We start from the raw sequence: 23,682 nt of genomic DNA on the forward strand, positions 1-23,682 counted from the left end.
ATTAATGACTTCATGAAATACTTCTGTATATTGTTCAAGAAAATAAGAAAATAACAGATTTTACCAGATGGAATCGACGATGTCCTTTAATTGTGGATTACCAACTAACGATACATTGGTCAAGTCTATAATTACAAAACCAAATATTTAGTGTGAGTCACACTACCTAATGATGAGAAAGGCCAAGAAAATTAATTATATTAGGATAAGATTTACATAATTATAACAGAGATTTTCCTATAAATATGTCATTGCCCATTCCTCCTATTGTAGTTACGTTATAGTTGCTCATTTTATAGGAAGATTATACTATTCACCTTTCAACAAACATTATGGTACGAATTAAAAATTGATCGAATATTTATCTTGTCCCATAAGCGTGAGGTCATGTCCATGTAATTGGAGCAATCCATACGGCCAGTCCTCTACTGCTTCGAGGGATTAGTCCTCTAGCTATCAGTATTGGATACCTTGGGAAATCAAAAAATTATCGAAATTTATTTATATATAACATTTTTGTTTTATATGTTTGCAGGATAATGTGTTGATTTTGTGGTTGTTTTTATGGGCATCAAGCATGGTTGTTGTAAACGCTCGATTAAGTGAAGAAGTTGATAGTGTGACGACCTACAACGTCTTAAAATTTGGAGCAGTTGGTGATGGAAAAGCAAATGATACAAAAGTAAACTACTCAATGAAATATTTTAAAGATTATCTTTCCAATTTTAGCCATTTATCAATATAAAACATTTTGTATGCATGGATGCAAAACTATAAAGTAGAAATGATAAAATGTTGATGAAGCCCAGAAAATGTACCACTAGTAAGGATTCATCGGTTTGGCCCAAAACCGAACCGGTTCTGATTCCAAATTTCTAGAAAAAAAAGGGGCTTCAGTTGCCTGGTCAGAGATTAACCGTCAATCGGTTCTGAGGCACCACAGGTCTTGGGAGTAGGCTTCGGGCAATAAACCGCCCATTTCTGCAAAGAACGCCGGTCTGGTTCGATTGATTTTCCTTTTATTGGCCGATTTAGGTTCCGATTCGATAGTCACTTGTTATAAGATCGATGTACCATTAGTAAGGATGCATGGTTAAATAGAACATGGAGTACTAAAATGTTACACAATTTTCTTCCTATTTTTACTTTTTCTTTAAAATACTAACAATTACTACTAATTCCTAAAATTGTTTACTAGGCATTTGTGTCAGCATGGGAAGCAGCTTGCAATAAAACAAGAGAAAATGCAAAGATATCAGTAGGCAGTGGGAAGACATATTTGGTTTCTGAAATCCAATTTCAAGGGCCATGCTCTTCCACCTCAATCACATTTGAGGTAACACATCCCTTTGCAATAACTACACAAATCCATTTAATCAAAAAATCACACAATTGGAAATATTTCATTTTTTCTTCAACACAGATACTAGGAAACATTGTGGCTCCACCAAGATCAGCATGGCAGAAGAAAGGCTCGAACGAATGGCTCTATTTTCACAGAGTCGACGGGCTCACTGTGGTAGGGGAGCGCCAAGGAGTGATCGATGGCCGTGGAGAGACGTGGTGGAAGAATGTGAGACCTCTAAAACCACTCTTACTTAATTAGCTTCCACCATTAGTCATCATCAGATAACCAACTTTCTGCTTTTATTATGCGTTGCAGGGCGATTCGATATCACGACCGACTGTAAGTATTTCATCCCGTATATATAGACAGTAGTATAATACTTATTTCAACATGAATGCAAACCTTATTTCTTCGGTGTTCGTTTCCAAGGCGATGCGGTTTTCTCACTGCAACAGACTTGAAGTCAGGGGGTTGAAACATGTAAACAGCCAGATGAACCATGTTTCTATAAACGGATGCAAAAACGTAACAGTTTCAGACCTAGTCATGATCGCCCCTTCGGAGAGCCCTAACACGGATGGAATTGACATCAGTAATTCAATCGGTCTTCGCATTGTTAACTCTTCCATGGAAACTGGTACTCATTGCCTTACACTTTCTATCTGTCAAGCAGTCGTATATATGTGTTCTAACTGGCTGGGATCGCGCGTTGTTCGTGTTGGTTAGGGGATGACTGCATAGCCATTAATGGTGGTACTTCACAAGTCAACATATCCAACATATTCTGTGGCCCTGGACATGGAATAAGGTCTCTCTCTCCCTCGCTCTCGCTCGCAATATAATGTTCTTTCACAAAATTTTATCAAAACGAGACAATATGGATCGTTTTCGTGTCTTTGGCAGTATCGGGAGTTTAGGGAAGGATGGGAAGCGCGAAGAAGTAGAAGCAATAAACATACGCAATTGCACTTTTAACAGAACTAACAATGGAGTGAGGATCAAAACATGGCAGGTAACAACTTCAAAACCGAGACAACTAATTAACGAGTTTCTAAAAGTACGAAAAACGAACCTGTGGTGTGATTTCTTCTGTAGGGAGGATCTGGATTCGCCAGGAACATCAATTTCTCCCAGATAATCTTTATAGAGGCTAAAAACCCCGTTATCATCAACCAGAATTACTGCCCTCACAAGATATGCACTGAAAAAGTAAGTAATGAATGTCTGGACTGAAATCACGATATATGTTGTGTACTGATCATCCGTTGTTTATCTGCAGACATCAGCAGTCAATGTGAGTGATGTGGGATATTATGGACTTCGTGGCACATCCATCAGCAAGAATGATGCTACGATTACCTTCAACTGCAGCAAGACGGTACATTGCACTAACATCAATGTGGACGATGTGGACATAAAATCGGCAGGTTCTAATCAAACAACAAGGTCCTTCTGCTCCAATGCTCATGGAAAAGCTCGTGGATTGATGCCGGCATTGGGTTGCCTACTCAAGTGAAAATTCGGCATAGGCTGCGGAAGAGTAACAGAACCATGACATATGTAACACAGGCGTCCGTTTTGTACATTTATTATATCCATTAAATAAAGCTTCTGCTCTTCTTTATCAAAGAAAACTATGATGTTTATATAAATAAAAAGACATTTCTAACTTAAGTGAGAATAGATGAATAAGGCAAAATTAATAACAGGTAAAATAATTATTCATTCAGCATATATATAGATTGTTATGCCACATTACATAATATTATATACTCTCCACTTGCTTCTCTTCAAGAAAAGAGTGCAGAAGAACAATTTCTATATGTCGCAAGACTCTGAGCGACCGAAAATATTGTATCGATTATCTGCAATGTTATCATACACGAAATCCCGCACGAATCTGCAAAACGGATAACGAAAGTGGAATAAGACAAGATGGATCATTTCATAAATTATTAGAGCAGAAAATTGATAGTATTGTCTTACAATGGTACAAATTGGAGAAACAAGGCCAGCTGAGGAAAGGGCAAATCAATGTATTCCATGATCTTTAATACAGCTTCCGATTTTATATAAGACCTGAAATAACTACTTGTGCATTACTAAAGATTCAATTTTTTACAAAACCATCAAGCATATATCAAAATGTATCTAAAAATTGAAACCAGATCCAACATTTAGACATAAAATTTACCTATCTTTTTCAACAAGAACAACACTTGAAATATCATCAGGAGCTCTTCCTGATCTCTGCAATAACTTTTTGCCTGATTCACTTTGCAGAGCCTCAAATCTAATATTTCTGGAAATTGAAAGCACAATGAAAATTCCATCTAATAATCAGGAAAATTGATTGTGGAAATCAAACAAAAGGAAAATCCAACCTTCTCCTGTCATTATCTCGAACAATCTTCACACCTCCATTACACAGATTGCAAACACCTACCAAAACAAAAAGATGCATGAATCAAATAAGTGAAACACTAATTTCAGAAATTTTGTATGCATAAATCAATCAAATTGCTAGTTGTTTAATTGTACCGTCGAAGAGCATGATTGGTCGGGAATCCTGCTCGAAGAAGCTGGCAGTCTCCTTCACCCAGTCCACCGCCGGCGAGTTGCTACGAGGCGGCGTTGATAGAGCGGCGGAAACGTGAAAGTGGCGGCGGAGTGGCGCGGCTACAGGAACGATGAGCGCCGCCATTTGGAGTAACGGAGTCGTTGGCTTTTGACTGCACCCAAACATACTGAAATTAAATAGATACGCCTTGTCAGAGCACGATGAAATGACTGATCCATCCCATTAATTACTCCAAAAACCGTAATTAACGAGGGTAAAAATGGTATTTCGGTGTTTCTAATGTGGCCATACTAATTTGCCACGTCATTTACTAAATTTCCGGATAAACTAGTGGTTTTTATCGGTCGTTGGTATTAATTATGTTTTCTTTATCTCTGAATAATTAATAAATAATGAATCAAGATTATTTTTTTTACGTAATTTATTAAAAAAATTTGTTGTTAGAATCAAATTAAATTTACAAAATAATATAAATAACACTAAATCTAAAATATTTATGGGAAAGTACAAATATAAAATGTCAAACATTTGATGTTTATATAAAAATGTTAAAAATAATAAAATGCCAAAAAAGAGAGGAAAACACTACAAATTCATTGGCAATGTGATGTACAAGTCATTACATAAAAAAACACTACAAAATTCTTACATCCCAAACAAATGAGACTTGAGATATGTTGCTTTAGACCCAAAACATTAAGAGAAGTATACACTACAAAATTCTTACATCCCAAAACAATATGAGAAATGCTCTGCTTAGACCCAACCATAACATTAAGAAACCCAACATATATCAAATGGAAGGGAGAGATGTCAGATATAAATGTCATAAATTTGCAACAGATCGTTTCCGGGCGAGAGCTCTCCAGCCAATATCTCGTCTGAAGAACCCACCTGGCCAATTTACTTGCTCCACGGCCTGGTATGCTCGATCTCTGGCCTCTTCAAGATCCTTCCCTTTAGCAGTGACACCAAGAACACGCCCACCTGTAGCAATGAAGTTCCCATCAGAGTTGAGGGCTGTTCCAGCATGGAAAATCTTTACACTTGGAGCGACTTCCTCTGCTGCCTTGAGATTTTGTATCACTGTGCCCTTTTTGTAGCTTCCCGGGTAACCCTCACTTGCCATTACAACAATCATCGCGGATCCAGGAGACCATTCCAGAGATACACCACTTAGCTCTCCTTTGCTTGCTGAAAGTAATACTTGTGCCAGATCCGACTCCAATCGAACCATCAACACCTGAAATTAAGACATCAACGGCCACATGAGCTATTGGACTAGAGCACAAGTCCATATTATGCAACCATTCAATGATAATGGGAACTACTAAACATTTACTAAAACAAAGATCTTTTACAACTTTCCGGATCTTTTAGATCCAAGTAATAAGTTGAGAATTTCAGACAAAAGAAAGAGGAAAGGAAAAACGAACAAGAAAAATCAACTGAGGGGGAAAATTAGATGAAATCTAGGACAAACCTGGCACTCGGGATCTCCAAAGCGGACATTGTACTCAATCAGCTTCGGTAATCCAGATTTCTTCTCAATCATTAGCCCGGCATACAGAACTCCAACAAACTTGCGGCCTTCTGCAGCCATTCCCTTGACAGTAGGAAGAATTATGGATTTCATGACAACAGATTCTAGTTCTTTTGTTAGGACAGGGGCTGGAGAGTATGCCCCCATGCCACCAGTATTAGGCCCAGTGTCACCATCGCCTACTCGTTTATGGTCCTGAGCAGATTCTAGAGGTACAGCACACTCCCCGTCGACTAGAGCAAAGAACGATGCCTCCTCTCCTTCCAGAAATTCTTCAACTATGACACGACACCCAGCAGAGCCAAAAACATTTTCCACAAGCATAGAATCAACTGCATCAAATGCTTCATCGATTGTCATAGCAACAATAACACCTTTTCCAGCTGCCAAGCCATCAGCTTTAACAACAATGGGAACACCTTGTGCTTCAATATATGCTTTTGCAGCGGATGGATCGGTAAAAGTTTGATACTGCAACATCGAATGAGAAAATGTAAGCCTTTAAAGTATCACAAGTAAGACTAGCTAGTAGCTAAAGCTAACATGTAATGAACCTTGGCAGTCGGGATATCGTATTTGTCACATAGCCGTTTCATGAAGTCCTTAGAACCTTCTAAGACGGCGGCTTCTGAAGAAGGGCCAAAAGTAGGAATCCCAGCCTTCACAAGATCATTAGCCAGACCAGCTACAAGAGGGGCCTCTGGTCCCACTACAACCAATCCAATAGATCTTTCACGGCAAAAGGCAATCACCGCTGAGTTGTCAGAGATGTCGAGATCTTCTATACAAGTCGCATCACCCGAGTCAGAAATTCCGGCATTCCCAGGAGCACAAAGAACAGAAACACAGGATGGAGATCGCTTCAGGGCATAACAAAGAGCATGCTCCCTTCCCCCTCCTCCAATAACCAGCACAGCTATTTTTTCCCCTGCAATGCCAACTACATGCTTAAAAACAGGTCCACTAACATAAACCAAAAACTCATCATTAAGCATTCCTCACAACCTATTCATCATCAGATAAGCAAGTACTGAGAACAACTAAATTTTGACATTGTGTAACATTCAACTTTTCAAGCATCAATTTTCCAAATTAATTTCATGTACTAATATACTACTAGTATATTGGATACTTCAATCATGAACTAATCTTATTTTTCTGACAAAAATTGTAGTAGTAGTAGTTTTAGTATCAGAAATTAAGTAAAATTTAAGCTTTCTTACTTAAAAAATTTCTGAATTTGATACACTATATCTTTGTAAGACGAGAATTACAGTTTGGGAATTAAAGCATTCATCAACAATCTCTACAATTAGAAGAATAGGATGAGAATCGAGAATGTACCTGCAGAATCTGCATCGAGCGCAGCTCGAGTTCCGGCAAGAGAGTCAAGAACATCCGAGCCAAGCTCGCCGCCGGGGACATCCGATGTTCGGCGCTGAGCTGCCGGCGGTGAGTCGACCCGGAGCTGCTGGAAGCGGCGAGTTTGGAGGTGGAGAGGTGTTGCTGCAACGTGATGAAGAAATCGACATGGGTTTGATGTTAGAAGTTGATTTGGTTTGAGTGCGAGAGGGTTTGGCTGATGACAGAGGTATAGGCTCCCCATTTCAATTTTAGGGTTTCTGATTCAAAGCCCTAATTTATCTCAAATATAAGTTGGCTTATTAATAAATTAACCTTTTTCCTAAAGCGTAATAAAACAATTACAGAATGATTTTTTTAAAAGAAATTATTATAATAGAGTAAACAATAACAGTATTAGTGTATCACTGTATTAGGATTCGAATGTAAATAAAAGCTTTAAGTTTCCATATTTTATTGATATTTGGAGTCGAATTAGAGTAAATGCGGTTTAATGATTTCACTTATGCATGCCACGTCAGTAACAAAACCTCAACCGTGTGAGTCATACGTGTATTAGCCAACCAATCAAAATTCGCCGCTGCTGTCACACTTTCTACAGAAAAACCAACACAATTAATTCTCCGCAAATGTAGAAAATTTGCAAGATTTTCAATTTGAAGAGCGAAGAATCTCTGAAGAAAAAATGGGGTGGATCGACGACACCGTGACTTCTGTAAAATCTATCCAATTGCGGCAGGCCCTCCATCAGACCATCAGCATCGGTTCCTTCTCTTTCTTTCAAACTCTTTTCTTTTTCCCAGTTGCTTCATTAGAATCTAGCTTTTGCTTGAATTCTGTTGTGGAAAGTATAATTTTGTTTCATATGTACATATGCTTGAATGCTTGCGCTTAGTCTGTAGCTCCTTGTGCATTTCAATAATGGCGATTTGGGATGGCTACAGAGTTTGAATAATGAATCTTTCCTCATATTATATATCGTTAACTCCATGTAAACATTTTGTTCCGAAGGCCATTTTTGTATTGGACTTTGGGATTTAATTATTAAGTAAATGTTCTTGAGTTGGCAAACTAGTTGTTGTTGGTTAAAAAAAGTTGAGCTTGCTAGAGAATGCTGAATGTTGGCCTTAATTTCTATCTAATTCATGGTTGTATAATTCCAGATGGTTAAGGGTCTAACATTTGCTTAAGAACCCTAGATCTTGATTACATTTGTATTAATAATAAAGCTCTTATGTCGCATAATGGCACTTCTTAGATTGAATTATGATGCCTTTTCAAAAAACATTATGATGAAGATTTATCTTAACTCACTGTTGTTGAAGCCCATTGCTAGTGCTTGAATATTCGTATCCATATGTTTGAATGTGTTTCTTATATTTCTGGGGCAATGAGTTTAAACTAATTGAATGTGTTTCTTTGGAAAATACTTGGTAGGAATAACTATAATTTCCCTTGTACATGCAGTCATGCATTTTTTTAAAAAAACTTAATAGTTCAAAGGTGAATCAAGAAGTGATTTGGTTGTCTTTTCTTGTTTTTCTTGTTTTATGGCTTCAGGTTTGATTGTCACATCTGCATTGATGATATGGAAGGGGTTGATGTGTATAACTGGAAGTGAATCCCCGATTGTTGTTGTTCTTTCTGAAAGTATGGAACCTGGATTTGCTAGGGTGAGAAGAAATCATATATTGCTCTTCTTTTCTCCCTTTTTATATTCATTTAAATAAAACTATATTCTTCCTTTTCATTTCTTGAATCCAAAAAAAAATTCTGAGGAACTAAATCTTTTGTTTTCAGGGAGACATTCTGTTCTTACGTATGAGCAACGAACCAATTCGAGCAGGAGAGATTGTTGTGTATAATATTAATGTAAGAGTTTATTTTTTTACTGTTGCAGTTTTCAGAGTTTTTCATCCGTTCTTTCATATGGTCTGTATGAATCAATGAAACATAATGCTACTACGCTATTATTGCCTTAATTTGGAGGCAGTTTTGCTTTATTATTTGAATGAAGTGTCTCGTTCTTTTTTCACATCTATGCCTCCAAAATTGTGTTTGGATGGATTCATAGACCAGTAAGTGTTGGTATATTCAACTTGAAAATCTTACTTTATCTGTAAGAAGAGCAGTATTTTCATTTAAATATTTGTTGGATGAAAATGTAAGCAACTTGAGTAGTAGTATCAAGTAGTTAATTCTTTCTTATTCTTGGTGCTTTGTAGTTGACATCTTGTGTTTTCTTATTTTCAGGGACGTGACATTCCAATTGTGCATCGTGTGATCAAAGTAAGCATCACTGCATCACATTTTGCTTATGAACTTTTGTTTGTGGAGGTGCAGGGATTTTGCTCTGTGGTATTCTATTTTCGGCAGAGTGCTTCATGTTAGGCATTGCTCTTCCCGTTTGCTTTATTGCTAAATATTCTCTTATCAAAATTGAGTGAAATGACAAACACATTTTGGTCAAAATCCAAATTTGTTTGTGTTTCTTTGGAAGCATTTGCTGGGTGGAAACGAAGTTGCATCTTGTACCATTTTCTAATGTTTTCTCGATTTTCCATAACTAGGTCCATGAAAGGAAAGATACAGGAGAAGTTGATGTCCTCACAAAAGGTGCCACACTTTGATCTCAGGCTATATTGATGTCCCAGAACACATGTTATCTTTCATTCTTTTCAACGTATTCAGCTAATTGATATGTTTATTTTTTTTTAAAAAAAACTTACGAGTTCAGCTGATTGGCGTGTTTAAATTAAAAATTTATTTTCACCAGTTATTCTTGATACAAAATTCTAGCCTTGTTCTTCGTAGACTATAAAATGGGTCACTTCTGATTCTGTAACTGCAATTTTGACTTGGTTTCCTCTCAGGGGATAATAATAAAGACGACGACATAGGTTTATATGCTCCTGGTCAGCGCTGGCTGCAGCGAAAACACATCATAGGAAGAGCCGTAGGGTAAGTCCCGTATCCAATATTCTTAACCACGGCTCTAATGCATCTGCAGCAAAGGGTCTATTCTGTTCACCAAAACATGAATTCATTTTACTTAGGAGTCAACAAATCTCTTTATGCCTTCGTTGCAATTGCTATGAATGAGAATCTTGAATCGTCTTCAATTGTTTCATCATTCTGAACTAGAAAAGAAAAATTTAGAACAAAACCTAACACGTTCATCATCGTCGTTGCCAGCTTCTTACCTCACGTCGGTTGGGCCACCATCATTATGACAGAAAAGCCATTGATAAAGGTCCGTTTGATTCGATTCATCATCTCCATCTTTATTTGTCCTTCATTCTTGCTACATTTCCCTTTCATTCGAAAATGGTGTTAATTTTAGTTTTACTCTGATCCTCTTGCAGTACATTCTTCTCGGTGGACTGGGGTTGCTCGTCATTACATCGAAAGACTAACAAAATGAAGCTCGGACAGAGGATCAATGCATCAGGTTCTCTGGTCGAATTGAGAGTGAGGACTGAGCATAGCTACTGTTCTTCCGTAGTGTCCAAAGTTTGACATGCTCAGATTTCATGTGCTTACATTATTTCTAACCAGAATGTTACTCTTTATTCAATTAAGTATTTGTCTTCATAGTTTAAAAAATTGGAGTATGCAGGTGTTGAAGAACCCAAATCATCGTGTCGTTATCGTGTTGATGTTGCACCTATGACCCAATACAGTTTTCAAAAGGGAAATATTGATGTTTATATAATAAAGGCAAAACAAAAAATACAGGCAAATTTAGAGAGTAAAATGGACTATGATTGTCTTATAATCTCTGGGCAAAATTCGTACAATTCACTTGAGAAAGACATTGATACAAATACTAAACTTATAACAGATTAATACAACAAATGTGGCTACAAATACTTCAACTATGCTGAAAAGAAAAGGGCAAAATCTGTACCTCATGATGTCATAATTTGAACTCGCAGAAGCAATCAGGCAAAGCAGAACCTACGCCCATCACATAATCATTTCTATGAACCTTCCACAGAGCTTCCATTAACGAGTTCCCCTCGAGCCCCTGTGAAGTAAGATCTGCAAACGCCCTCCGGCTCAAGAAAAGCGTTCTGTGTAATCCCTTATAAGCACGCATAGCTGCAACCATTTTATCCATATTGCCGAAATATGTTGCAACATATGCATCACTGTTTATAGACACGTAGTAATCCAATGCAGCTTTGGTGTTCCCATGCATGTTTCTGAAGTCGTCGCTGTCTAAAAGGGTGGATTTGGTATAAACATTTGCATATACCGATGTTAGGCCTTCAAGTTCCATGATACCATCCCCAGCTGCCAAGTATATATTTGTATCTGTTGGTATAGCAAGAGCTTGAAGGATTGTTGTAGTTTCGTTTGGTGTGAGCGGACACTTCCCCCTGCTTCTCCATAGACGAGCTTGTTCTCCAGTCCAGGGCTTCCTGTCGCCTCGTGCAGCCTCAATTGCTTGGACAGATGCAGGAGAAAGGCTGGAGTACTCACATTGGCTATAAGCTACCATGTCTGGTTCAAAACGCAGGTGAAGCACAAGGAAGGGTTTTGGTATAGCTTCTAGAAGCTTGGAACCTTTCTTCTCCAATTTTTCGTTTAGCTGCAGAGCGGTATAGCAAGCCTGACAAAGAGAAGCTTTAGCATACAATGGATACCTGCAAGAAGAGTGCTTGCATTAATATATTGAAAATCAAAATAGATGGAGATTCGTTAAATGACAATGAATGGCATCATCAACAGCAAACAAATATATCGAGATGAGAAAAACTGACAAAAGAGAGTAAAGAGGAGAACACAAACTAAGAATGGCATCATCTGAACTAATATTAGTTAAATTACCTAAGATACTTTTTGCTTAGGAAAACATGATAATGAAGAGCTCCGAACGCATGCATACCTGTCCCTTCTTTGGCTCATTGCAGGAGTAATTGAGATGTAGCGGTGCTCTAACAGCTGTGGAAGTACAGTCTCTACATAATCAAATTGTCCTTTACGCTTGCTACAATCAACTCTAAAAGGCTCTTTTGATACAAATTCTGCAGGCACTTCTTTGACTACCTGAACATATCCATTCATTTTTTCAATGAAGTACTCCACATCAAATACATCTCCAAATCCACTGCATTGTAAAATTATGAGTCAGGAAGATTCTTGATGCATTTTGGTAAGAATATAACTAAATAACGGGATTTGAGTTCAACTCATCCATTATAATACTAAATCCTTGAACACGGGTTTGGAATAAGAGAAAAAGTCAACCACAAATACTAGTTATTTAACGATGGAGACACTGGAAGGACAATAAGTACAATTGCATAAATTATGAAAATCTGTTTTAAACTTTTAATAATTTATCAAAAAGCACTATTTCAATAATTGCAGCCTACAATAGCCGATTGATCACTCATAGACAAACATATTCATACATATAAATGAAAGAAAAACAGCTTGCTCATAGAAGTTATCCAACCAAACGGAATCATATCTCACCTAGATTCATTCCAATATGCAGCAACCTCAAATTTTGGTAAAACGAGAGTAGCATTCAGCAAGCGAGCAATACCGACACCATCACAGAACTGCAATCATCTCCGTCAACAAATTTTCACACAAAAATCAAAAGTTAATAGGTGATTAATACAAAGATATGAAATGGAGCACTCACATCCCTCCTCATCTGATTGAGACCACCATAGCAATCAACTCGAATATACCCATTGCTCTTTTCTGGCAGAGCTGCAGCAAAAACCAATGCAAATGTCTGCATTTGATGCCAGTCAATGTTGACTTAGAAGAAAAAAACTGCACCATAATCTAAACATATCTTCAAGTTTTAAAACAATTCTCTTGAGACTCAATCATGTGATATACACATAAATCACAATACAATGATGTTTAACCATAACAATCGATGCATATCCCCAAATTGCAAGCTATAATTCGATTTTATTGACCTAATAACCACATATAATTCACATAAGACAAGAAGATAAACAAAATCTAACCTACGAGATGGCCTTGAAGCCACCAATTGCAAGGCTGCCATTCGATTAATCTCCTCAAGCTCCAAATCTCAGCTCGTTCCGACCTGTTCCGCCATCATTTAAAATTACGATATGATGATTGAAAGAGAAAATGCACAAATGGATACTTACGGCGGAGAAACGGAGAGCGTTTGAGTAAATCGGAAGGAAGGCGAGAATAGAATGAGGGCGAGAACAACAGAGATGAAAATAACGGCTGAGGCAAGTAGGGTCTTCCCTACCGTCGGAGCAATCATTGAAGCCACTCTCTTGATTCGTGTTTCAGATAAGAGGAGGAGATCTATAAATGTTGAATCAAACCAGAAACTCAGATCTCATCTCTTCTTTAATTATTCGAATATTACATAATAAGGAAATAGGGTAGCAGTAATATTATACTCTAAGAAAATATTATACTCATACTTTATCATAGTAATAAAATGTTTTTTTTACAATAAGTAGCAGTAAAAAAATTACAATTATGCCCAGTGAACAAATTGAGACAAACATTTGGAGCATGGACTTATTGCATTGAGCTATGTTTCATGTATTTTTCTATTACTATATCCAATTTTTGGTCGATGACAAAGCTAGGGATACAGATGTTTATTCAGCTCGGAATCCATGGTTTCGGTTTTAAAAAATTGGACCTCATGTCCAGCAAAGGAAATAAAGGTTTTGATCATTGAATCAAAATCGGCAGTTCCAATTCAAAACTATTTTTGAACTATTTTTGTTAACTCTTTCCAATGGTTTTTACGCAAGTTTTTCCATGATTTTCCCAGTTTTAAGCCAAACTGACAATTTTAGTTCCAAAAATCGGGAAATCAGAACCGGACCCATAGGCCAGTTCCAATCCAGATATGATCTGAAAATCTGGACTGCCAATCTAGTTCCGGTTCGAATAGGTTGTTTCCGATTCAACCATGCATCCAAAAACACAGGCATTAAGCAAGAAGGTTCATGATTCATCCACAAACAAATGAGCTTTCAACTAATAGAAACGATATCTAAAAACTTTGATACAGACTATATTTTAAAATTTCCTATAATTAAATTTGCTGATAGCTTTTCCAATAAAATCACACACAAAAAACTGTTTATTTGATAATTTTATAAAGAATAAAAAGTAAACTATTATTGCTTGGTAGGGGCTTAAGCCCCTCTCGCATTACTATGTCTCATCTCCGAAACGCCATGTAACCTCATCCACGGATGCAATAGACGACGAAACACATGGGCAAATGCCACATACCCTCGTCCATGAATGCACTAGACAACGAAACACACTCGGGCAACAGAGGATCCGAGTCGTTCAAACCATCAGGAGGACATCTCCAACCAAACCCATATCTAAAACATTATCCATCACTTTCATCCGAATAAATTTCCTCATTCCTCAACCTCCTCCCCTCCCGCACCCTATTCCCTCTCATCACATTCGCTGCATCCCGAACCGAAGCAGAACTGCTCCGCTCCATCTTCTCCGCCAATATATCTGTCCTCTCGGCGAATCCAAACCCGATTAGCTTGTTCCTCAGCAGCTCAACCGTCGTATCACCAGGCGGTATCCCTTCATCAATCATCATCTCAAAAAAACCGCAAGCTTCCTCCAGCTTCCCTCTCTTCCTACACAGCCCATGAATCATCACAGTGTACGTCGAGACACCGGGATGGAATCCCCTATTCTCCATCGACTCCCACACTTTCTCAACCCGATCAAACCTCCCTATTCTGATCAGCATTTTTAACACCATGTTGTAGGTGTGTTTATCCGGATCACAATCGTTTTTATCCATTCTCGAGATCAGATTGAGAGCCATGTTCACCTCATTGTGATCACAGTGGACGGCTAAGATCGTGTTGTAGCTCCATGTATCCGGCTTCGCCCCTCTCTCGATCATCTCGTGCAGAAGCTCGTACGCCTCGTCCATCTTCCGATTCTTGCATAGCCTCTTGATTATGCAGTTGTAGGTGAACACATTCGCCATGAGATTGTACCTCTTCATCGTGTCAAGAACCCGAAAAACAGAATGGACGTCGTCTGCTTCGCAGTAAGCACGGATGAATATCGAATAGGAGTAAGCATCGGGTTCGAGCCCTTTGCTCCTCATGCTGCGAAAGAGCTCGTAAGCTTTGTCTGCTTTCCCCCCTTTGCATAGAGCGTCGAGCACGCTGTTCCAAGCGAGCAAATCTGCTTCACAGCCTCTTTGAAGCATTTCGTCGAACAATTTCTGTACATGGCCGCATTCGCCGATTTCGCCCCACCCCTTGATCAAAATGCTGTATGTTTTCACACTCGGATACAATCCATCGTCGCCTTTAACGTGATCGAAGAACTCCTGCGCGTGATTTACATGCTTCCTTTTACACAATGCAAACAGTAACTGATCGAGATCATCCAAACAAGGCCTAATTCCAAAATCCAGCATCTTATTAAAAGCCCTAATTGCATCTTTGGGTGAATTAGCCCTACTGTAAGCCCTGAACACAATCCAGAAGATTTCGCGGGTTACTTGGCATGATTCGGTGCTTTTCATCTCCGTCAAGAAATCCCACAGAAACGGAAACTCTCTGCTTCTTCCGAGGATATCAACGAGAATGCGGTAGCTCTCTTTACTGTGTTGAAAACCGGGGATTTGCTGAGCCCAGCGAAAGAGTCTTTGAGCTGAGAAACCGAGATTGCTGCAGCGTTTCAAGACCTGTTCGACTAAATCTGAGGAAATCTGTGGAGTGAAGGGAGCGAGGGCGGATTCGAGGTCATGTTGCGGCTCTCTGTGGTCGCTGAGAATGCGGGAGAGATCGTTGACGAGGGGATGGGGAGGAAGGTGTGAGATTGTTTGGTGGGATTGAAGGGCGATTGAGTGAATCGAGAAATGCTTGGCTGTTGTGGGATTGTAGAGAGAGGAGAGACCACGGATGAGTGATCTGACCGCCATTGATGTGATGAAGCAGCCACGCAGAGGTTGAACAAATGAAGAATATTTCACTATTTTGAATTGAATTTGATTACTCCATGTTTTTGAATTCGAAAATTGATTTTTTTTTTTTTTTCATTTATTGAGGAACGAGGATAAATACCAGTTTTTAATTGCACAAATTAGGAGATTGGGCCTTTGTTAATTTCTTTTCTTATAAAACCCACAATGTAAGATCGGATAACATTAGGAAAATGGGCCTCCATACTCCGTTAATTATCCAAGATTAATTTTATCGGAATAGAAGGTTAAAACTAATTTCACGTGGGATAAAACTTGTACACGTGAGGAGCTCACTTTGCATATGCATGTCGATCATCATCTCGATAGTCCCACCCGCTATCGTCTCCTTCCTCTTGCAATATAGCCGCCGTCTTCCCCTCCTCCACCGGCCGCCGTCTCCCACTCTTGCACCTTTGTGATATCTCCACTCTTCCCATACATAACTTTAATTTTAATTTTGGATCGGATTTGAGTTCAAATTCGAGTTTGGGATTGACACTAACATTATCTTTAATTAAATATCAAACTCTATTGATTCAATGCATAACATTATAAAAAAATCGATTTTTAAAAATTCATCAAATTATAGTATATCACTGTATCACCTAAACAACTGCATAAAATGAAATACTTTAATTTATAAAATGTCCATTTCAAGACCCACATATATACGTGTCTTTGAGTAGATCAACTACCCAATTTACTTAATTTTCTCATTCTCACGTTTTATATAGACTCTAAATACTTTAGTAGAAATGAATATATATTTGTCAAATACTAATTCATATTTCATCACTCCAACCAATATGCAACTGTATCAGGAGAATAAAATAACTCCAGATCATAGACAAACCGCAGTCAATTTCAAATTATTTTGTATATGCATGATTTAGTCCCTACCAAATGATATATGCGATTTGTTAACATAATGATTAATTTCACTAGTGGTATACAATTAAGCAGGTTACTCAAGCGATTTCATAAATTGTTTCTTAATATGTTGCCTCTGGAGAAGGTGAGACATGACAGCGACATTAACATATTATAATTTGTAACTAAGATCTCATTTTCATAATCAATTTCAATTATTGAAACCGTCGACTCTACACTTACAAAATACTAGTAGTACTATAATTTCATCTTACCCATATGCCTTTTTTTTATGAAGAAAATGATCTAAGCGAATTCACTGGATGAGTCGAGAATCAAACAAAACTTGGTAAAAAACAGAGTCGAGAAACAATAACAAGACAGTACCATCTCATCTATAAACTCATGAGACGCCAAAATAGCTTAAGCAAAACACATGATCAACGAACATACAAATAACATATCGGAGCAAAAAAATGTTAAGCCAAATCAGCCAAAAATCAGGAAAAACAACCAACACACATAAGTCCTCTAAAAACGGTTACTATTATTTTTATAAATTAACATTGATTTGTTAGAATGTAGTACACTTTAAAAGTAAAGTAAAGGCCAAAACTATTTGTGAACGTATACTCATTTTACGATTTTGGTCATATACTTTATCTTTTGAATTTTTGCATACTGAACATTTCAACTTGGATCACAATTGGTCATATACTTGGTTTTAACCCGATTTTGACCAATTTTGATGGTTTTAACAGTCTCATTCGTGTTAAAACTATTTAAAAATCAGTCAAAATCGGATTAAAACCGTTTAAAAATTGACGGAATTATTAGTGTAGGACCAATTGTGATCCGAGTTGAAATGTTCAGGATGCAAAAATTTCAAAAGATAAAGTATATGACCAAAATCATTAAATGGACATATGTTCAGAACCAGTTTTGGCTTAACTCTTAAAAGTATATATACATCATAGCATCTCTAACATTACTTATTATACATCATAGCATCTCTAACGCTACCAAATCTTCGTTGGCCTAATTATCGCTCCTTTCGCCTAATTAATTCATTATACATCATATCATCTCTTTCATATACTATTACTCAATAATTATTGAATTTTTTTTCTTTTTAATTCAAATTAAACTATACTCGAGTAAGAGGCCGTGAAACCGAGTTTTTAGTGAACAAAAATCATCATTTACAATTGCAGAGTTTCTAGTGTTTGCTCCATCGAATAGAAACATTCAAACACTTGTAATTTGTAAAATTTCTTCGACGAAAATTTAAGTTCCTTTTTTGGTAATAAAAGTCGGGTAAATTTGGTATTGTAAGACTTCGATCATAAAGAAAAGTTGCATGATTCATAAGTAAAGCAGAAATATACTAGTATTACTATTATTCAATGGTTGCAATTTGTTGTTACCGGTGATGATGACATATTTCACTAGGTTAAATGCATTTTGACGAGGCAACACGTAAAAAAATCTTTAGAGTGCGTGACAACTCCTAAATTCATAGCTATATATTATTGAATTACATATTCTTACCCGAATTTTATTTTAATTTTAGTATACTTAATGAATTTATTATATTTCAAATCTAGGCTGAATTGAGTATTAACCCAGCTAATTTCTTGAGCTTATCCATCGAGAACACGCAAGAAGGCCGTAGATACTCTATTTTTTTTTTAATCTAAATAAACAAATGCTATAATCTTAGTAGTATAATTTTCTTTTTCTTTGCTTGCATCAGTGTAATGTGGAGCCAGCCTGACCAAATTAAGTAAAGTACAATGATAGACACCTAATTAAGGTTAATTAATTGCGATTTTGATCAGTTTAAGTGCTAAACAAGTGGCTACCAAATCATTTGTCTTTTTTTGTTTGTGTTTTTACTTCACTGCAAGTCGTTTTCCAGCCGCCGACAGCTACTTTGTTTTTTCATGTACATATATAAAATATATGCCTCTAATTATGATGTATCGATCACTTAATAATCCCACTTAATTAGCGTGCATCAAAACGCAGTTGGTATTTTGTTAAAAAGAGTATTTTGTATGATAAAAAAAATCTTACTACTGTAAAGTAATAAGATCAAATGTATGATGTAAATAAGGATGTATTAGTGTAAACTTTAAGTTATAACCAAATTTATCTCAGTGAATCAGTGATGGTTAAATTAACACGTACAGTCGTACACTCGTACTTGCAAAATAATTGGTTTGCCAACTGTACACTTTTTTATATGTTCACAACATATGTTCTACATTTTCGAGTAAATCCAAATAATACCAACAAACTTCCTCAAAGACAAAATTATATACTTAAAAAATTACTTTTTTCTAAAAATAAAAATATTTGAATTTTGAAATTAATTAAAATAAGAGAGATATAGAAAGAAAAATGTGTTAGTGAAAAATTGGTCTCACCTCATTATAGAAAAAGAAATTTTCTAAAAGGAAAGTTTCTATTTTTAAGATACGGGAGGAATATAAATTACAGCATTGATCTTCATGCTAGAGTTAATAATGCATTTAAAATTCTCAAAAACTATCCACTAATGTAGTTTCTAGATGTCTTTTACCTTGACGATATTTTTTTTTTTTTTTTTTTTTTTTGCTATTTGTGATTATCATAATCATAGTGAATGAGGTTGGAAAATAACATATCAATGAATTTATTTTCTCTATATGGTAGTTTTGTTTATCTTCGATGGTTCTGACCAAATTTTCGGCCCTTGCTCGTTATGGCTTGACCATTTTGTATATTTATTTAAATTTTTTTCTAAACTACTCGTAGTACGCCAATTTTTGGCCCTTGCTCGCCACTCTCATCACTTCAACATTTTGTACTCAATCGAAAATCAAGAGGATCGTATCTTTCTCCTTTTAAACAATTTGCTTAATGTATAATTTAAACAATTTATTTACTACAAAATTGTATGCATCGGTTACTTAATGTGCAATTGGATTATATTTCAAACATGAAGAAATATCAAGGCAAAAATGTGACCCGATAAGTACAAACTTAGTTTCGTGTTTAGACGATTTATCTTATTCATGTATTCAACTAACAAGATAAGCATTCTAAAGTCAAACAAACATTTGTAAATAACTTGAAATTAAACGGAAGTTTGTAATTCAGCTCAGAATCTTTACTTGAAGACACAGATGCACGAAATCGCAAGTAGTCAAGTGAGAAAAAAAAAATTAATTTATGCATCTATATTTGATCTTTAAGTAAATGAATCCTGTATCATATCAAACCTTACCATTGTTTCTTTATGCATTTGAGATCATATATTTAATTCAATATGTGTCACGTTCAATTATTCACAGCAATAATGTAATGTCTCACATGCAAGTAGTATATATTCCTTTACATGAAATGATGAAATAAAATGGGCAATAGTAAAGTAACATGAAGCAAATTATATGTAGTCAAGTAGTTTCGACGTTCTCGACTTTCGGAGTTTTTGTGCCTTTGCTATTGTTTTTTTTTTCCATGATAGACTCTTATCGGTTGTCTTGAATTTTTACTCACTAATTTTGATAATTTAAGCATTTTCTTTATGTTTGAAAAAGTAATTATTATGTACTCGATCCATTTATCCACCATTTAAAGTGTTATGTCATTTTGGGTTGTTTACTTTATTCAACTTTTAGTAGGCAAACTCCACATCACACTAATTATTTACACACAATTCATTATAAAACTAATACTCCTTCTGACTCATAAAAATAAGATACTTTTTCATCCATCTCATAAAAACATCTCACTCTCATTTATGGAAAATTCTCTCAAACTCATTACCTATATAGATAAATTTATTTAAACTTATACCACTAAGAGCGACCATTAAACACTAATAATAATATAGGTCTCATTATCCACCAATATTATTTTAACTATTTTTCTCCTCAATCTCTCTTATTTTACCAAATATGTATTAATTCTCGTGTCGTTCTAAATTTCTTTATTTTTTTGAGACGGAGGGAGTATGGGCTCACATTCCACCCACTTTTCCTTTTAATTTTTTTCATAAAATCAAATTATTTCACTTTCCCTTTTATTTTTTTTCATAAAATCAAATAATTTTTTAAAATAATGGACGAATGGAGTAGTAAGGTAAGGCATAATTATTAACTTTGCTGGTTCTAGAGCTTTCCAAAACCAAAATGTGTTTCTATTTCTATGTATTGTTTGAAAATGAAATGCTATTTCACGTGAAACCATTTTCATCTTTCTTGAAATATTTAAGACCAGACAAATTTTAGGAGCTAAACTATAAGGAGAAATCGACGTGTCGGTGGGCCCTACGAATTGATAGATATTAGCTGTAAAACTATATTTTTATACTCCTGCTACAATAGATTGAAATGCTGATGACATATTCATGGTTAATGGCAAATGTAAATTTTAAAAAAATTAATAAGTTAGTGAATATTTGGTCTTATACAAATTAATTTTGAAATAAAACTCAGTTAGAGTATAGTTTATCTCACAAATACATTTTGGTGAATGAGACCACATTTAACACCCGTAAAATCTAACACAACATTCAAGCAAGCATCTATATAAGATATATAAGCTATAGCTATATGATCTTGATATCTTTCTGATAATAATAAGACTGCAAATAATTAACCATCGTTTATTAACAAATACATACCTCATTAGCTCATTAATATCCAATATTGCATTCAAACAGGTATTCAAATACATATCAGACTTAAACCTTGGGCTCGTTACTAAATACAACATCCAAATTGAACCCAAGAAAAATAATTTTACAATAATTTGATTTAAATACAAGATAATAGCAAAAAAAAAAAAAAATGGTATGATGGTACAATTTTCTAGCCCAACATTGCACACTATTTACATGTCACATATTGATTTAAATACAAGATAATAACAAAAAAAAAAAAAGTTTGGTATGATGGTACAATTTTCTAGCCCAACATTGCACACCATTTACATGTTACATATTGATTTTAATAAGAGTTGATAACAACAAATAGTAATCCAATTATCATTTAGTTCACAATCTCAGTCATCGACGTGGAATCTACGTGTCAAACATAAAATACATCCGACACCTGTACAAATGAAGCAGCTCATGAACTAAAACTCCTCTATAAATATCGTTGCATTCCACCTTTTCTGCCGATCCATCGCTTCCCATTCTCTCTCATCGATCTATATCTCTCTCTCCACGCACACACAACACGCAGTAGGCGACCTTTCTCCATTTTTTCTTACCTCCATCCCAAAATCTTCAATTGATTTCATAGAGATTTTGGGGTAATTTATTTTCTTGTTCGTAAAAAAATCCGAATTTTTAGATTTTATTGTTGAAGATGAAGGACAACAAGGCAAACCCATTGCGCCTCTCTTCCTTAAATCACATCTCCCTCGTCTGCAAATCAGTCGAAGAATCCGTTGATTTTTACCAGAATCTTCTTGGCTTTGTTCCTGTGAGAAGGCCTGGCTCATTTGATTTTGATGGAGCTTGGTAATTAATTAATTGATTAATTAATCAATCAATTCACCCAAAAATATTTGCTGAAATTGAATTTATCTTTGTTTTGGCAGGCTGTTTGGTCACGGAATTGGGATACATCTACTGCGATCAGATGATCCTGAAACAATGCCTAAGAAAACTGTGATTAATCCCAAGGATAATCATATCTCTTTCCAGGTAGCTTAATTGACTCCATAATTCTTCATATTTTTTAGCCAATTGAATAAGTTTTTTGGACTATTAATTGATTAAATGATTGATCACAATCATCACATCAAAAAAGGTGAACAGAGGAATGTCCATTTTCAACATTATCAATCACAATCATAACTAAAATTTAATTCAAATAATAATTATAATAATAAGTTAAATTTGATGGCAGTGTGAGAACATGGCGATGGTGGAGAAGAAGCTGATGGAAATGGGGATTGATCTGGTGCGGCAGAGAGTTGAGGAAGGCGGGGTGTACGTGGACCAGCTGTTCTTCCATGATCCGGACGGTTTCATGATCGAGATATGCAACTGCGACAACATCCCGGTTATACCATTGGCTGGGGAAGTTGTACGCTCGTGCTCCAGGGTGAACCTGCAGCTGGGCCCGCAGCAGCCGCAGCCGCAGCAGATCCATCTCCCCGTGGTACAACCTTAGAGAGCAGCAGGCCAGCAGCTATGTTAGGTGGGTTGTACGTCATCGACGTTGTTAGAAATGTGATTTCGCCCAACTGTTTTTGTCTGTTTGTAATCTTCTTCACTTTTGTTGTTGTCTTTTTTTTTTGGTATTTGGCTGTAATAATAAGATGCTTTTGTTCTCTCTTTGATCAAGTTAAGAGTTCCATTTTCAGTATTTATCATTTTTAGTCTCCTTAAGAGCGTTCACAGTTGGCGCTCTATAGCCCACTCAATATCAATTTATAGTCCTTCGCGTCAGTATTTTATAGTCTTATTCATTTTCCTACCGGGGCGTCTTAGAGCAACTCCAAGTGAAGAAGGTAAATGAAAAAGATATATCATGTTTATACTTTCTCAAAAAGTGCAATATACATTTCTAAAAATCAATCAACTCCCAAGATAAAAGGTATATAAAACGTTCACAAAAAGTGCAATATACATTTCTAAAAATCAATCAACTCCCAAGATAAAAGGTATATAAAACGTTCACAGTTGGCGCTCTATAGCCTGCTCAAAATTTATAGTGGCGCTCTATAGCCTGCTCAAAATTTATAGTCCTTCACGTCAACATTTTATAGTCTTATTCATTTACCTATGGGGGCGCCTTATAGCCCCCTATCTTTTTAACAACAATTTTGTATTTATATTTACTTTTATTAGTATTTAAATAAAATAAAATTGCAAAATATATATAAATTTAAGACTTCATTTTATTTTAAAACTCAAAAGAATACAATAAGAAATACTTGTAAAATATCTACAGTTTAAACAGCAATTA

At 36.0% G+C, this 23,682-nt stretch overlaps 7 protein-coding genes across 14 annotated transcripts; 3 read left to right on the forward strand and 4 right to left on the reverse strand.

Moving 5' to 3' along the window:
- Window positions 1–577: 577 nt before the first annotated feature.
- LOC125206470 (putative polygalacturonase At3g15720) lies at window positions 578–2,864 on the forward strand. The gene is made up of 9 exons (XM_089061494.1): window positions 578–682; window positions 1,199–1,336; window positions 1,424–1,573; window positions 1,664–1,687; window positions 1,778–1,985; window positions 2,075–2,156; window positions 2,252–2,360; window positions 2,444–2,557; window positions 2,628–2,864. Exons 1-9 carry the CDS (start codon window positions 578–580, stop codon window positions 2,862–2,864), a joined length of 1,167 nt encoding a protein of 388 aa, XP_088917620.1.
- On the reverse strand, window positions 1,231–4,091 carry LOC125207507 (Putative thiol-disulfide oxidoreductase DCC). 7 transcript variants are annotated; one of them, XM_089060910.1, is made up of 9 exons: window positions 3,890–4,091; window positions 3,733–3,790; window positions 3,543–3,650; window positions 3,335–3,436; window positions 3,108–3,248; window positions 2,708–2,878; window positions 1,889–2,621; window positions 1,751–1,794; window positions 1,231–1,641 (listed from the first exon to the last, which is right to left on the reverse strand). In XM_089060910.1, exons 1-5 carry the CDS (start codon window positions 4,050–4,052, stop codon window positions 3,167–3,169), a joined length of 513 nt encoding a protein of 170 aa, XP_088917036.1. In that variant the 5' UTR covers window positions 4,053–4,091; the 3' UTR covers window positions 1,231–1,641; window positions 1,751–1,794; window positions 1,889–2,621; window positions 2,708–2,878; window positions 3,108–3,166. The 7 variants fall into 7 exon arrangements, with proteins under 7 accessions (XP_088917036.1, XP_088917033.1, XP_088917032.1 ...); XM_089060907.1 differs by having other exon boundaries at window positions 1,231–2,081; window positions 2,421–2,621; XM_089060906.1 differs by having other exon boundaries at window positions 1,231–1,794.
- A 411-nt stretch (window positions 4,092–4,502) lies between these two features.
- PUR2 (Glycinamide ribonucleotide (GAR) synthetase) lies at window positions 4,503–7,098 on the reverse strand. Its single transcript, XM_048108004.2, has 4 exons — window positions 6,817–7,098; window positions 6,027–6,400; window positions 5,413–5,943; window positions 4,503–5,172 (listed from the first exon to the last, which is right to left on the reverse strand). Exons 1-4 carry the CDS (start codon window positions 7,076–7,078, stop codon window positions 4,756–4,758), a joined length of 1,584 nt encoding a protein of 527 aa, XP_047963961.2. The 5' UTR covers window positions 7,079–7,098; the 3' UTR covers window positions 4,503–4,755.
- Window positions 7,099–7,441: 343 nt separating this feature from the next.
- LOC125207433 (uncharacterized) lies at window positions 7,442–10,470 on the forward strand. Its single transcript, XM_048106772.2, has 8 exons — window positions 7,442–7,598; window positions 8,395–8,507; window positions 8,635–8,706; window positions 9,088–9,123; window positions 9,405–9,450; window positions 9,708–9,795; window positions 10,030–10,087; window positions 10,200–10,470. Exons 1-8 carry the CDS (start codon window positions 7,520–7,522, stop codon window positions 10,248–10,250), a joined length of 543 nt encoding a protein of 180 aa, XP_047962729.1. The 5' UTR covers window positions 7,442–7,519; the 3' UTR covers window positions 10,251–10,470.
- A 107-nt stretch (window positions 10,471–10,577) lies between these two features.
- Window positions 10,578–13,215, reverse strand: LOC125207432 (O-fucosyltransferase family protein). 2 transcript variants are annotated; one of them, XM_048106770.2, is made up of 6 exons: window positions 12,987–13,215; window positions 12,837–12,919; window positions 12,497–12,567; window positions 12,322–12,410; window positions 11,729–11,950; window positions 10,578–11,486 (listed from the first exon to the last, which is right to left on the reverse strand). In XM_048106770.2, exons 1-6 carry the CDS (start codon window positions 13,109–13,111, stop codon window positions 10,754–10,756), a joined length of 1,323 nt encoding a protein of 440 aa, XP_047962727.1. In that variant the 5' UTR covers window positions 13,112–13,215; the 3' UTR covers window positions 10,578–10,753. The 2 variants fall into 2 exon arrangements, with proteins under 2 accessions (XP_047962727.1, XP_047962728.1); XM_048106771.2 differs by lacking the exon at window positions 12,987–13,215 and having other exon boundaries at window positions 12,497–12,592.
- A 681-nt stretch (window positions 13,216–13,896) lies between these two features.
- Window positions 13,897–15,877, reverse strand: LOC125204615 (Pentatricopeptide repeat (PPR) superfamily protein). The gene has a single exon (XM_048103322.2). The coding sequence runs from the start codon at window positions 15,791–15,793 to the stop codon at window positions 14,216–14,218; it is 1,578 nt and encodes a 525-aa protein (XP_047959279.1). The 5' UTR covers window positions 15,794–15,877; the 3' UTR covers window positions 13,897–14,215.
- Window positions 15,878–21,873: 5,996 nt separating this feature from the next.
- On the forward strand, window positions 21,874–23,081 carry LOC125204527 (glyoxylase I 4-like). Its single transcript, XM_048103212.2, has 3 exons — window positions 21,874–22,226; window positions 22,307–22,412; window positions 22,618–23,081. The coding sequence occupies exons 1-3, from the start codon at window positions 22,072–22,074 to the stop codon at window positions 22,882–22,884; spliced, it is 528 nt and encodes a 175-aa protein (XP_047959169.1). The 5' UTR covers window positions 21,874–22,071; the 3' UTR covers window positions 22,885–23,081.
- The last annotated feature ends 601 nt before the right edge of the window (window positions 23,082–23,682 follow it).

The sequence above is a fragment of the Salvia hispanica genome, chromosome 6 (genome assembly GCF_029641045.1).
Source record: "Salvia hispanica isolate PSC_SH4W2 chromosome 6, Shi_PSC_v1, whole genome shotgun sequence".
Taxonomy (NCBI): domain Eukaryota; kingdom Viridiplantae; phylum Streptophyta; class Magnoliopsida; order Lamiales; family Lamiaceae; genus Salvia; species Salvia hispanica.